The 14,751-nt window shown below is 37.7% G+C and overlaps 3 protein-coding genes across 4 annotated transcripts; 1 reads left to right on the forward strand and 2 right to left on the reverse strand.

Annotated features, from left to right (window-relative positions):
• The first annotated feature begins 57 nt into the window (after positions 1 to 57).
• LOC113493288 lies at positions 58 to 6,521 on the forward strand. Of its 2 annotated transcripts, none has more exons than XM_026871198.1 (6): positions 58 to 900; positions 984 to 1,112; positions 1,345 to 3,805; positions 3,937 to 4,172; positions 4,281 to 4,786; positions 5,910 to 6,521. In XM_026871198.1, exons 3-6 carry the CDS (start codon positions 1,350 to 1,352, stop codon positions 6,243 to 6,245), a joined length of 3,534 nt encoding a protein of 1,177 aa, XP_026726999.1. In that variant the 5' UTR covers positions 58 to 900; positions 984 to 1,112; positions 1,345 to 1,349; the 3' UTR covers positions 6,246 to 6,521. The 2 variants fall into 2 exon arrangements, with proteins under 2 accessions (XP_026726999.1, XP_026726998.1); XM_026871197.1 differs by having other exon boundaries at positions 1,003 to 1,112.
• Positions 6,522 to 7,535: 1,014 nt separating this feature from the next.
• Positions 7,536 to 9,048, reverse strand: LOC113493298 (small nuclear ribonucleoprotein-associated protein B). The gene is made up of 2 exons (XM_026871215.1): positions 8,918 to 9,048; positions 7,536 to 8,727 (listed from the first exon to the last, which is right to left on the reverse strand). The coding sequence occupies exons 1-2, from the start codon at positions 8,918 to 8,920 to the stop codon at positions 8,164 to 8,166; spliced, it is 567 nt and encodes a 188-aa protein (XP_026727016.1). The 5' UTR covers positions 8,921 to 9,048; the 3' UTR covers positions 7,536 to 8,163.
• Positions 9,049 to 10,760: 1,712 nt separating this feature from the next.
• On the reverse strand, positions 10,761 to 14,222 carry LOC113493299 (Krueppel homolog 1-like). Its single transcript, XM_026871216.1, has 2 exons — positions 13,093 to 14,222; positions 10,761 to 12,148 (listed from the first exon to the last, which is right to left on the reverse strand). The coding sequence occupies exons 1-2, from the start codon at positions 13,097 to 13,099 to the stop codon at positions 11,115 to 11,117; spliced, it is 1,041 nt and encodes a 346-aa protein (XP_026727017.1). The 5' UTR covers positions 13,100 to 14,222; the 3' UTR covers positions 10,761 to 11,114.
• Positions 14,223 to 14,751: the final 529 nt, after the last annotated feature.

Raw genomic sequence — 14,751 nt, forward strand, 5'->3', positions numbered from 1 at the left:
TACTGACAACACATAATTACATGTAATAAGTATTTGGCGTACTTATTCAATAATCCACTAAATACGTTTTCGGTTTCCAGACGGCAACTGATAGTCTTTTGTCAACAAACGTGAGACCGTGGTGCACCAAGCACCAAATGCTGGTTCGAATAGTTGTCTCTCTTTATCCATTCCATTCTCTTGTTAATCAGATACAGTGAAACTTTATACAGTTAAAACGTTATACATCTTTATAAACTACTCTACTTATAGACTGAGAAGTTGTATATAGGTGCATGAATATTAACAGGCATTTGATGTGTTTCTGCATAAACAAAGATAAGTACTTATCTACTATATTTAACACAGCGTACGTTATACAGCTGCCTACGTAATACATAATAATATAACCATGCCTAGATGATTACCAAAATTATTTAATATTATTATCGGTTGGCAATTATTGAATTGTTAAGATTATGGCTAAGCTTTGCTGACCTACACTAAAATATCGGAAGTTTAATAAAGAGGGCCGGAGCTCCTTAAGAGTTAGAATGAAATGAAAATAGCAAGAGCAGAGTCGCGAAGTTCCGCTAAATATAGCTGGGCGGGCGGAGCGCGGCGCAGTCGCAACTAATCGTCAGTGCCCGAGCACGACCTCGCTTTGTTCACAATCACGAACCGCGCGCGATCTCTATTGTTTATCCAATCACTCCATAACCCAGCTTTGGACTCCATCTACAAAAATACTCCCTTTTTGTATATTAACTAATGATTTTTAAAATCCTTACAAATAATTCCGGAAGGCGGATTACTCTGGACATCGTCTAGACTGCTTTTGCTCCATAAAATGTTAAATTGAGGTTAATATGTTCTAGTTTGAAGTAGACACAGATTTGTTACTCTCGTTTGATTCATCACGTAAGTAGATTTTTTTATCCTGTGGATCTGTGGTTACCTACGTGTCTTATAACTAGTAGAGACTTACCAAGATTAAAATAAAGTCAAATCGTGTGTTTTTAGATCAGTGACATCAAGAGGATGAAGCTTGAGACAAGTTAAGTGATTATACTCAAGGGTTCGTACGAGATCGATCTTAAATGTATAACACAGGTGCGGCAACTCTTATTTTGGTGAGTGTTTGTCAACTAATAACGCATATTTTATTTGACACATGCATAAATAACTGTATTTGATCTTACCTTGACAAAATATTCCTATTGTTTTTTATTTCACTACTTAGTCTATTACATAGCTGTTATCATTGACTAATTTAGTACATCAAAATAAAATTGTACCACTAAATCTTAAGTATTAATTTACTATTTTTTTTTGTGGGCTAATTACGTATGCATAAATTTTCAGGGGTGATGAACAACGACACAGCGGTGGAGGGTCGCCCTCGTCCATTGTCTTCGGGTATATGGACGTTATTCTCGTGGTTGCGTCGCGACGAGCGGTCTGCCTCTAGTGAGAGTCTTTCTAGCGCTGGATCAGATCGCACGGTTGCAAGCTTTGCATTCCTGACACCGGCGCACTTCACAACTAAAACAGGGCCCATAGTTGTAGCACCGCCAGGTTCGCCTACTGATTCGTATAAGAGAAGAGTTCACGATAGAAATTTACGACGTCACCACGATCGGGATATAACACTTCACCGAAAATACGGTTTATTTAAGAGTGAAATAACGAACAGCTACGACGCATTCAGTTTGCCACCATTAAGAAGAATCAACGGGGAGCCTGGCTCTAGATGGGATCGGGACAGGCGTGCCACAAGCGAGTGTTACCAACGTCGACTAGCGCACGTTCCTGGGAAACGACGCGCGCCTCTGCCGCCTATACCAGCAGCCTCTTTGAAAACATCTGCCGGGCCTACATCTCTGTCACGTCGCAGCACTAGAAAACGACGTGCTCCTCAACCGCCGGTGAAACATTTAGAGAAGAATAAGGATAATCTTAAAGACGGTCAAGTCAGTGTCACCGTCTCTCCAATGAATTCTAAAGTCTGCGACGATCCTAAGTTGACTAACAATCACGTGAACATGGGGTGCAAATCAGAAAAATATTGTAAAAAGGAAGCGACTTCTAAAGAGACGAAACATAGAACTGAAAGAAGTTTTTTAAAACAAATATTTGACAGCAAGAAGAGAAATTCAGCAATAGATACAGCTTCTGTAAAAATACTGCCTAGTATAAGCGAGTTAGATAAACAGGCAGCTGAAATAATAGAAAGTAGCAAATCAAAATCTTCCGAGCAAAATAATAATATTACGTTGGAAAATATACTTTCTCAACATACAAAGCAAGGCGATTCGTGGTTCTGCATCCGTTGTTTAAGAAAATATGACTCAACAGTAGAAACATGTCATTACTGCTTACCCGGTCACAAAATTCAGTCATCAGCTAAAACAAACCATGGCAGAACAGGATTATACAAAGCTTCCAACAGTTCTACGCAAACGGAAAAAAATACTTCTAAATTAGTGCCACAAGAATCCGAAGAAAAACAAAAACTGAAAGAAATGTTAAAGGAAATGAAAGATTCGCTTCCGAAACGACCAAAACATGACAATAAGTCAGAACGAAAGGCAAACATACCAGAAAACGATGGGAGTCTTACATATTCTACAGAAACTCCTACTCTTCGTGTTGGAGCCACGATGCAGGATGAAAAGAAATTATTTTTTATTTCTCAGCCATCGACATCCAATATAAATTCTACGCCAGAAGTAAAAGTAACGAATAAACCGTATCTGGTGTCTCCGCAAAGTGTTTTGGTATCACAGGTCATCTCAGCTTATAAGAAAAATTTGAATAACAATTTGACAATAGGTGACCAGCTTGCAAAAAACAATGATAATACTAATAAAGTACAAGAACTCAAGAGTGTTCACAACGATTCTAAAGTGCCTATGGGTGGGCCAAAAAAAGTTATAGAACATAAGTCAAAAGACAAAAACATTTTGCACACACCTTTAAAAATTTCATCTTTGCTAAATCCAGTGTATATTCCTAAAAACACAGTATCAGAGCCATTACAGTTAATAAATAATTCACAACTTGAAACAAAAAATAAGGAATCCGATAAAATATGTCAAGTACCCAAAACACCAAAAGAAAAGGCAGAAGTTCATACCACATCTGCTGAAATTTTAGCGGTTCCTTCGACATCTCGCGATAATATTTTGATTAGTAATATTCTCAACCTAGAAAGAAAGAATGCCGACAATCTACATACCAAGAAAACAATAAAAGAAAAAACACCGCCTTCGACGAGTAAAAATTCACTACAAACGGTGACAAACGATGTAAAAGATGCCTTAGGGTCAAAACTTAACAATAGCAATCAATCAAAATTACCTATACTTACGAAGGATCAGAATTCACCGAACATTTTAGAAACACAAAATCAACATGCGAGACGAAGGGAACTTATTAACCAACTCGAGAAGTCAATAGCTAAAGGAGATGAACGTGCAGCAGCTGAAGCTGCTGCTAAACTAGCTCAGTTACGCTTGTCTTGTTCTGTATTATCATTTTCTTCGCAAATACTGTCACAACCATCTACATCTAGCAATGCTAACAATATAGTCAAAATAATAGAAGACAGAAAACAACCAAAAAACGAAAAAGCTGTGAACGACCTTAAATCGGCAACGGAAGCTGCGCCACCGAAAGTAACAACTAATGATGCCGGTCCTAGTTCCAACAAAACTAATGCGTTGATAACAGCTAATATGCCAGTTCAAAAAGAAGGAAATTCAAATTTATTGCAAAAAGATCAAGCCTTAAACAAAGATGGAAATGATAAAAAAATTATATCGTAAGTACTCATTTTTGTAAGTTAGGCTAAGTATTTTACACTTCTTATGATGGATAATCTTCAATGAAGTAGTCTTCATCATTGTTAAATCACAAGTTAGGTACATTAAGCTATACATATTTACATTTCAGAATTGCTGTATTGGTTGAAGACAGAGAGGCTACAAGAGGACCTGTACATTTACGCATTAACAGACATGCATTGATGAAAGACCTTCGACGGGAAGCTGAGACGACACTTGGGTTAGCAACCAACTTGCAGCGATGGATTGTCGGACGAACCCTTTGCGTCGATGATAACACACCTATTATATCACTCGCTGGCCCCGGGTTCAATGCACCATTTTACTTATGTGTAGTAGATTCAGGTAGGTAGGTACGTCGAACACATTGTTTTTCGATCGTCTTAGATAGTAGGACCAACGTATTTTTCAAACAGGAACTTATTCATGATTTACTTTGATGTTTTTTTGTAGAAACGAGAGTTGATACGGCTTCTCAATCCAAAATTAACGCAGCGACAGGGATGAATAAAACAGAAAATTTAGAAAACAAAACCGGTGACGTATATACAGAATTAGTTCAGTTGGAGCAACAAGCTCTCGTTCCTAATGCGGAAAGTTTTGAATGTGGAATATGCATAGAAGAATATCCACCAGGGCAAGGTGTGGTATTGCGCGAATGCGTACACATCTTCTGTAAAGAGTGCTTAGCTGATGTTGTGCGTCATTGTGAAGAACCCAATGTACCATGTCCGGCTATGGGATGTAAAGGGATGCTTCAAGAAAGAGAAATCCGAGCTCTTGTAACTCCACAGGATTATGAACGTTGGTTAGCACGAGGATTAGCTGCGGCAGAAAGTGGCACACGGAATGCATTTCACTGTCGCACTCGTGATTGCAAAGGGTGGGCCCTTTGCGAACCCGGTGTTCGACGTTTTCCTTGCCCTGTTTGTAAATGCATCAACTGTGTACCATGCAAGGTAATCATCCAATAATTATTATGAATTCCATAAATTTAAACCAATATTATTTTCGCGGAGTGTCCCATAAAACCTACTAATTATAAGCGCGAAAATTTGTTCTTCTTTCACGCAAAAACCATTAAAAGTATTTAGACGAAACTTTGTACCTACACCATTTATAACCAGGATTAACACAGGATTGTTTTTATTCCGGCTCCCGTGGGTTCATTTTCGATCTTAAGCGAGCGGGCCAGCGGGCAGCAGCTAGTAACTACTGAAACTAGAAAAAAATGCGTATTGAGAAACACGAGAATCGAACTTACTACTTAGGCACTAGTAAATATTATCCCACCAACATTTTCATGTAAAATGTTGCCAAGACGAGCCCATATGACTCGCACATCAGGCATAAGGAGGCCGGTTCGTTATTACAAGAACTATTGTTACTAAAAGTAATGAACAGTGAATGTAGCGAAATGGCTGAGCCACATATTTTGACTAAGGTGTAGAGTTTGTGAAGTTAGGCCTTGTAGAGTTACGGCATGTATTGTTAGAAGCTTGGCTCTACACGAGATCTAAGAACTTTTTGACAGTGCGAGTCATATGGGCTCGTCTTGGCAACATTAAATCCCATAATTTCTTTTTGTAAGTTGTTTGTAACTTTTTTTTTTCTTCTTTTTGGGGTTTATTTCTTGCACATATCAAGTTTTAGATCAGATTAGACCTCTAGCGTCAAAATTGAAAATTACGGGTCTCATACAAACTCCCATCCCCTACTTTAAGGGGTTTGGGGATGAAAGTTACAAGTTTTATCATTTTGTTGTTGTTTGTATGCTAATACTAGCTTACATACAAAATTTCAGTTTTCTAGGACCTAAGAATTTTGATGAACATCAGTGAGTCAGTGACGAAATCAGCGTTTTTTAGATATAAATAGAATCTAAGGTATAAAAGCTATGTAATTAAAACTTTATATGTTCAATAGTCCGCTATTGGCAATATATCCAGAAAATTTTGTTGATCTAGCATAATCCAAACCCAAGTTATGAGGGTTCAAAAAAACGACGAAGCGCTTCGGCGGGGGCGCTACCGTGCCGCCAGATAGCTTTAAGTAATTTATTGGTTAAATAAATCTTTACAGGCTATTCACCCAGGCGAAACCTGTGAACAACATCGCGAAAAATTAAAACAGACTAACATGAAAAGTGTGAACACTAACGAGACGGATGATGGAACTAGAACGTTACTGAACTCTTTAATCAGAAAAGGCGAAGCTCTGGAGTGTCCTGAATGTAGTGCCATAATAACGAAGAAATGGGGCTGTGACTGGGTTAAGTGCTCAGCTTGCAAAACTGAGATATGTTGGGTCACGCGAGGCCGGCGTTGGGGCCCTGGAGGCAAAGGTGATATTACTGGTGGCTGCCGCTGTGGTGTGGATGGCAAGCGCTGCCATCCTTCATGTGGTTATTGTCATTAGTTATTAGCATTGTTTGTATTTAGAATGTAGCAAAGAGTATCCTCTTTGACATCAACATAAACTCAAGGGTATGTAATTAATACCTTTCAATCATTAAATATAACACTCAAAGCTATTGTTTGACTTAGGTTGTCAGGGACATATTAAAAAAAAACTGCCTGTTACCTGCTGTAATAATTAAAATGCACTAACAGACAATTAAATAGCTAAATGTAAATATATAGCTGGATTCAGATCAATAATATTATTGACAGTGTTGTTATTTATATAATGATTTATAACAGGAATAATAATATAATATTCCATAACTTTCAAACCACACCATCTAGTCTCAAACTAAGCATTCAACTTCTATTATGAGTACAAGACAACTGATAAGCATCCCTACTAATATTATAAATACGAAAGTAACTCTGTCTGTCTGTTACGCTTTCACGTCAAAACCAAAGAACATAGGATAGTTTTTATCCCGGACTTTTAAAGAGTTCTCTTGGAAACGCGATATAACCGACCTCGACACGGGCGAAAAGCTAGTACTTATATATTTCTAAATACATACATATTATAGTTAGTTACACCCAGACACAGAACAAATGATTGTGCTCATCACACAAACATTTGTTCTTAGTAGGTATCAAACAAACAACTTCTGTTATAATAAATAGAGCCACTAACCACTATAAAGGATCTTTGTACCTATATTCAGAGCTACTTTTTCAGTAAGCATATTATAGCTTTGAAATACTATTGTAAATTAGTGCAGAATTGATACTCAATAGTTAAGAATATATGAATTAGAAAGAAGAATACCCATGTTTCTTTTCACCTTAAAATTAGGTTAAAATACTGTTTTATGATACTTTATTTCTTAAAGTACTCGAAAAGGGTAACAATATACAAATACATATTAAATACTTAGATGACTGGTTGTATATTTCATTTGGTAATATATATTTAATAATATTTATATTTGACAAAGACAGATAAAAAAATTACCCAACGCACACCAAGTGTAGATGTGTGATGTACCTAAGCAAATGGAATATACATAATAGTTTCGTCTGGCTATCCTGCATAATTGCTTGTCATAAACCTGTGTAATACAAGGCATTTCAGAATATCAGAATAGTGTTTTGTAGGCCAAATAGTATTATTTTGTTCAAATATAATAGCCTGTAAGTTAACTTTGTATGAAGTGAATCAATATGTACAAGCCTCAGACTTGTACCAGCTAATTCTCAGAAGGCTGGGACCTTGGTGTGAATTCAAATAATGTAATCAAACAAGACATTGCTTATATCTAGTATATTATTACAGAGTACTTGAATCTTCATCTTAGAGTCTCCCTAAACAAAAATCCAAACAAGTTCATTTCTTAAACAGCACTGCACTTCGTATCAATAAGCATGACTTTTTTATGACTGTTTAGAACTATTGGAAAACTACAAATATCAAGTTGATCCACTACTTTTTCTACATACACCCATCAGGTTCAAGTAGTTAATTATGTATCTCAAAGAAGAGCACAGATATCATTAAGTTGGCAAACAATAGTCATTAAAATTAAAAATACAGATGGTTTTTCAATTTGTTTAAATTACCTTATTTATAGTTATCTTATGTTCTAGATTTCTAGAGGCACACAGTTTAGAAAACTTACTACTTGTGCTAAATAACAGTTCCAATGACATAAGAAGTGAAATTGTATCAATACTGCAAGATTTGTAACTCTTTCTGATTAACACATTTACTTATTTCTGTGTCTAAACAGTTTTTATGTGAAATTACTTACACACACAATATTACCTTGACAGTAACATAAACTGAAATTGACACTCAGGTTCATTTGCAACCCCCACTGGATACAAACTATTATTCTACACAAATAGTGTATTATCATCACTTCACTGCACTAATATTAATAGCGTCGCATTCCCGGTGGTCCACGGCCTCCAGGACCCCCACGACCCATACCCGGTGGGGCACCCATCATGCCAGGTGGAGGGCCACCCATCATAGGACCTCCACGCATCTGAGGAGGCGCTGAAAGTTGTCCACGAGATCCTGGTGCCATATGCTGTTGAGAAGGGCCGCCGACACCCCGAGCAGGTCCCTGCAAACCCGGTGGTGCGCCAGCTGGGCCGGCGCCACGGCCTGCAGCTCGACCACCTCCCGGTCCTCCGATTGCACCAGGAATTGGAACGCGAGGTAAACCTTCTTCGGGTGGAGGTGGACCTTCGATAGTTAACGATACTATATTTTCACCACGAAGTAATACAAATCCTAACGTTCTTTTCTCCTCCCTGTCAGCGGTTTTACTGTTTTTAGATTTGATTTTTCTAAATTCTTCACAATCTCCCAGAATGAGATTCATGTGTTTGTCAAATGCTTTAAAAGTTCCAATAAACGTCCGTGAATCTTGGAGAATAACCCTCACTCTATAATTGATATGCTGTTGCATTTTATTATTCTTTCCGATCGTCTAGAAACAAAAAATACATATGTAAGGTTCCACATAGCGACGATTTATTACATTTTATAAAAGATAATGTTAGCCGGCTTTACCGGTAAACTGTTTAACAAATAGTAACAATGTTATTGAAACTGTTTAAAAAATTTTAGTTGTAATATATGCAGTACAAATTTCAGTAACAAAATATACGGATACATACCATTTTAGATGACTGATGATTTAACAAATTCCAGATGAAAAACAAGTATTATTTAAACATAAACTACACAGTAACCTCAATCGCATCTACAAAAGCTATCATAGAACCAAAGACAATGTTTTGACATTGAGAAATCTTACAAACATAAACAAACTCTATATTGTCTGTGGCCTAACTATGAATCCACACTCCACGACGATTTTACATTACATTACCAGTCATAATAAAGAACGATAGACAAAGTAAAATGAAATTACTATAATTAACGATTCTTGGAATTTCTAATAGATTTAAAATTACAATTAATAACGCATTATTTTCTTATTCATTCCGTTAGATGCAGACCCAAAACACACTATCATTTCGTTTAGTTTAATTTCTCGTTATTTCATCTGTGCCGCGTTAAAGACTTGTTGATCTCAGGTTTTTTTTTCACTGACAATACATGGTAAATGGAATTTAAAGAAATAAAAAGTCTGAAAAGTTAGAAAGGTTTATTCATAACATTCTCTGGCTAAAATCCTCACAATTTGGATGAGAATGGCAAAACAACCAAATACATTACTATTTGCTTAAAATGATTCTCACATGACTGAATTAAATCCGGTTGTTCAACGGGCTTAAAAAAAAATCAAGTCAAGCACACCCAAACACAAGCATTCATGGATCACACAAATGGTTGACCCGCGCAGCGTCGAACCAGCGACACGTCTTGCACAACAGTTTTTGGCGGAAACTTGACTATCCCAGTCAAAGTTATTATTTGTCATAGCAACACCACGGTTAAATTACAATGAATGATAACTCTTAGATGATAACTAATATAATAGTGTTCTATTTGACTATTGACACAGCATTTTTTTAAAGCGCCGTTGAAGTGTATTCACGTAAAGCATTTTTAAAAACCATAAATTAATCTCGGCGCGTTTATAATATAAGGCATCTGTTAGTGCAATCTTATTGTTCCACAATTCCACTCCGAAATCTGTCTCTGAAGTATGGCAACCCCATTCTCATTGCGGTGCGCTCCCTCAATCAGTATGTCACTCTCGGATTATTGATTTTCTTTCTTGTGAAACTACTTGTTTCTTAATACCTACTTTGCATACATTTATAAATATTTTGCCATGCCATATTTACAAAACAAAAGCCGAAAAAAAAGTGTACATTTTAATAAATTGTATCAAACAATTAGATAGCATAATTATACAGTTATGTATGGTACTACATAAAAGTACTTTACCCACTGAATAATAAAGAACTAAGCTCCTGGAGCTAGATTTTTTCATCAAATTAGCAAGTTATATACAATTATGAATTTAACAAAATGAATGAATTCATATTTTTGTGTCGTAGACACTCGGGACTTTATGCGATTCAATTCAACCAGTACGACCTAAATTGGGGCGTCACTGTCTATAGCCGCCTAGTACGCGTAATCATAATTTGTTTTTCTCTCTCAGATTCAAATTGTAATTCGTCACGAAAAACTATCATCATAAATTAATATTATTTGATTAAATTTTCCTACACATGTATTGGTAAAATCGTATTATGTTAGCATTTTATTCAAAATATATTTTTTCTTATTTTTGGCACATAATATGTGCATATTATGTAAAAAAATAATAATTAGAATTGTCGTTGAATTAAAAAAGCGGCTGTTTTATTAGGCACGACAGCAACGAAGCTTCATTGATTTGACAGAATAATTTCTCGGTTTTAATAAATCTCGCTGGATTATATTTTTCCGAGCAAGTAACTAGCACCAGGTGTACCTTATGTGGTAAATTAAATACCACCAAAATCATCAATATTTATGGGTTGGTAAAATAACTTTAGCTTCACATAAATACAATGTTGTACTTTATTCTTACTAGTCTTACACATAGATACATGATAAATATAAAAACTTATTTTGCTAACAATAACGGCACAAATGCACTTAAAAGTAGGTTGTTTAGTCTTTTCCTCAACTCTTAATTATAATATTTCTACAATCAATCCGTATCATACACATAATCGTTTTTCAATTAACTATCGCATATTCATACTCAAGTCACATTACACTACCACTACAATACAATCTCATACATACAGCCACTTAATTGAAAAAAAGCCTGGATCAAATTACGCTAAGAAAATACCATATTAGGTAATAATCGGTCAAGCCTTCTATGCTACAAAGACTATCCTACTATGAGTCCAATGCGGCTGCAGGTGCAAATTGTATGACTGAAGTGTGCCGGACAATCGGGACCTCAGGTTCAGGTTGAGGAATAAGTTTTCTCTTCCGAGGCGGTAAGGAGGACGGGGCAAGAGTGTATTGTACCGAAGCCGTAAGTGCCGGCGACGGCGAGGGAGATGGGAAGGAAGCTGCAGTGGAAGCGGAAGGCGTGGCGGGGCATTGCGGGGACGGCGGCGAACTGGGAGGTGTTGGGGGTAACTGTTGCAGAGCGGCTTCAACCAAATCACACATTACATTTCCGTTTACCACTAAAGAACCTGTAGAAGGCATCTGTTGAGTGCGCGGTGTATCCGCGCCGTGTTCCTTATATATATGTGCTTCCATCTGTTTTTTGGTATTAAATGTGCCATCGCAAACTGTGCAACGGTAGCATCGTTCGCCGTAATGTTGAAAACGGTGCAATTTCAAGACATGATTGTAGCCGAAATCACGCAAGCATATATCACAAGTGTAAGGACGTTCACCAGTATGTGTACGTGAGTGCACTTTCAGTTGTTTTGAACAAGTAAATCCTTTACCGCAGCCAGGTGCCGGGCAACGGTATGGTTTTTCACCTGTGTGTGTCCGTAGATGAATCACCAGTTGGCCGGACTGAATAAAAGTTTTGTGGCAATGGGGACAGGCATGGGGCCGTTCTCCAGTATGTATGCGAGCGTGGCGGTGCAGTTTTCCGGAGTGTTCAAAGGCAGCGTCACACACACCACATCGATAAGGTCGCTCCTTAGTATGGATACGGCGATGCACTTGCAGGTTCTCCTTGACACTAAACATCTTGTGACAATATTCACATTCGAATGGCCGTTCACCGGTATGGGTCCGATAATGACGCACTAGTCTTGCAGGCACAGCGAAGGTTTTGTGGCAGACGTCGCAGCGATGTGCATCTGCGGTGGCACGATGAGATCTTGCGTGTGCTGTTAGTGCACTTCGAGTAGACAATGTTAGCCCACATTCCCCACATTGGTGGACTCGTTCCTCCTCACCTGCCGAACGATATTGTTTTATTTCAATAGTTGACAAAGATTCCATTATAATATTACGTCGTCCGTAATTATGATTGGCACCCCAATTCGAACGCGACGACCGTTCACAGTACAGTGTCTGTTGTGTATGGCATGCAGCGATCAGGAATATCAGGATGCACCAACATAATACGGCCACGCAGGGGTGTGAGCGGAATGAGGGGAGCGAAGCAAAAGCCGAGTGAATGTCCTCTGACAACACGTGGAGGCCTGCACCGCGGTTTCGACGCGATAGTGCCGCGGTGCAGGCCTCCACGTGTTTGGGCCGCCGACCCCGCTGTTAGCACTCGAAACATATCCCCGTCTCGCTCGCCCCACCCCACCCGTTTACGCATATTTCTTATTTATGTTTTAATCTAGAGATGTACTTTTAAGCGCTAATAAAATGTCGTTACATATTTATATGATTTTGTTAAATCGAAAATATAAGGCACACCTAATAAAAAACGTAGATGTCCTTAACTAGGCGCTACCTGCTTAATAACATTTTAGATAACGAACGCTAACAACCGAACCATTCAAGTTTATAAATGCAGAAAATAGCGTTCCTAACTATATGGTAACGTTTGTGTCAAATAGAGCATACCAGCGCAGCATTAATTTAAATTTAAATTAAACTACTAGGCACTTCTAAATTAAGGTACGAAAAAAAATGACAATGCAATAAAACAATTGTTAGGAAGCGTACCTAGCTCACTTTGAGTAAACAAAAGATAATTTTAAAAGTAAACATCTATGACATTCTTGATACACTATGAAAAAAAAAACAGAAGTTAATGGAGAAAATATTATAGTAAAATAAATTTATAAGTTAGTAAATATAACTAGTTAAGTACAATAATGATAATTTTGCAATACAGCAGTACAAATATAGAATAAACAATATTATAAATAAAATTCCTTACCTATCATATTACACAATGATGATGATTTTTCTATCAAGGTTCAACGTAGTTAATGTTGGCGTAGGTTGTGTACAAAGGTCTGACAGCGAGCAACTATAACGACACACTCACTCGACCGTCAGCAGCTGAATGCCGCGCGCTTCGGCGTTAGTCGAGTTGCCGTTCGCTCCTGGCTCAGAGCAGGGCGGAGCGGAATATCGGTGCGTTGCGAAACACGAGAGTGAGCGGGAGCAATAAAATAACGCTTTTCCTTACTTTTATATTTTGCCATTTCTCCACCCTCTTTTATATATTTTCCGCTACAGGTCACTGTGTTGAAAAAGCCCTGTAAGCTTTTTATACGTTTATTCTTACTGTTAAAGCAAATGAATATAGCCATTGATCTCCTACTTGTGAGCAAAATGTATTTTGTGTTCTGCTTTATTTAGACCGCAAAATATTGAACATACACCTACATAATTCGAGTTAGGGTGTTGTATGGGCTTAAACCGGGCACAGCTAGGGTACCAAGGCAAGCTAGGAAATTCGTTATTTAATATTGTAGAAAATGATATTATATGTGGATAAAAGATTTTTAGATAAACCACAATCGGATTTACCTTGGACTCGAGATCATTTTAACCTTTTTTTGAGCCCAATCATGAAAGCATACCTACCTAAAAGGACCGATGAACGCAATTATTATGCATCCATCCGTTAAGTGGGTAGGTACAAGTGTGTTACCAGGAACCACTTTGTTTATTAACCCAAGATCTATATTAAAAATAACATTTGACATTCATGCAAAGTAGTACCGATATGAGAATGCTCAGAATATCACATTAGAATTCAATATTTTGGATAAGCAAGTAAATTGTTTTCATACACACTCATAATGTATGTGTACGGGTATTTGTAGTTGTTACACAAGCATAACGCTATTATAACGTATATTATATACCTACCACACGATAGACGGCGCGCGTTTGTTGAAGGTTGGTTGGAATGTCCGACCCGCGCGCGGGGCGAGGCGCGCGGGCGAAGAGGGCAACGCTAGCGTACACGTGGAGGCGCACCGCGGTTTCGAAGCGCGCGTGTGAACTCTCGGCAACAGTGCGCGTGCGTAATTCTCCTTCCCTCCCGCCTCAGGCCGCCCCTCCCTTCCGCACTCTCCCTCTCTCCGATATCTGTCTGTCTGTCTAGGACAACAACATAACGCGAACTATGTTAGGTGGGTCTGGTGACCCGTGTAATCGTCTTCAAAAGCAGATCTAAATTTATTATCGGTAATATTTACCTCCTTTCACAGTTAACTCATTCCTTCAATATTAAAAATAGAATTCAATTACTGGATGAACATACTTTGTTCCTTTAGATCTTGTTATTTATTACGATGATAAATTTAAAAGTCTTGACAATATCATAAAGGCCATATTAATTCTGCTGCAATACTTAGGCTAAGGATATGTATCTACCTAATATGCAAAAGTTACGTCACTCACGAAAAGTCAAAACGTTATGATAATATTATTTTACTTGACACTCTTTATCTGTATCTCCTTGATATAATAAATGGTCCCATCGAAAATGAATTAGACCTTAATTTAAGTGTTGCACTGACGTCATTAAAGTCATTGAATATTATTATGTAGCAATGCTTAATTATGCAGGCAAGTACCT

Source organism: Trichoplusia ni, chromosome 4 (genome assembly GCF_003590095.1).
Source record: "Trichoplusia ni isolate ovarian cell line Hi5 chromosome 4, tn1, whole genome shotgun sequence".
NCBI classification, from domain to species: domain Eukaryota; kingdom Metazoa; phylum Arthropoda; class Insecta; order Lepidoptera; family Noctuidae; genus Trichoplusia; species Trichoplusia ni.

What these genes read in the sequence shown, in the direction of transcription:
- LOC113493288 (XM_026871198.1), top strand. Translation starts at nt 1,350, where the DNA reads ATGAACAACGACACAGCGGTGGAGGGTCGCCCTCGTCCATTGTCTTCG. An exon ending in AATGATAAAAAAATTATATC is followed by an intron (nt 3,806 to 3,936) that starts GTAAGTACTCAT and finishes TTTACATTTCAG; the next exon opens with AATTGCTGTATTGGTTGAAG. An exon ending in TCAACTGTGTACCATGCAAG is followed by an intron (nt 4,787 to 5,909) that starts GTAATCATCCAA and finishes AAATCTTTACAG; the next exon opens with GCTATTCACCCAGGCGAAAC.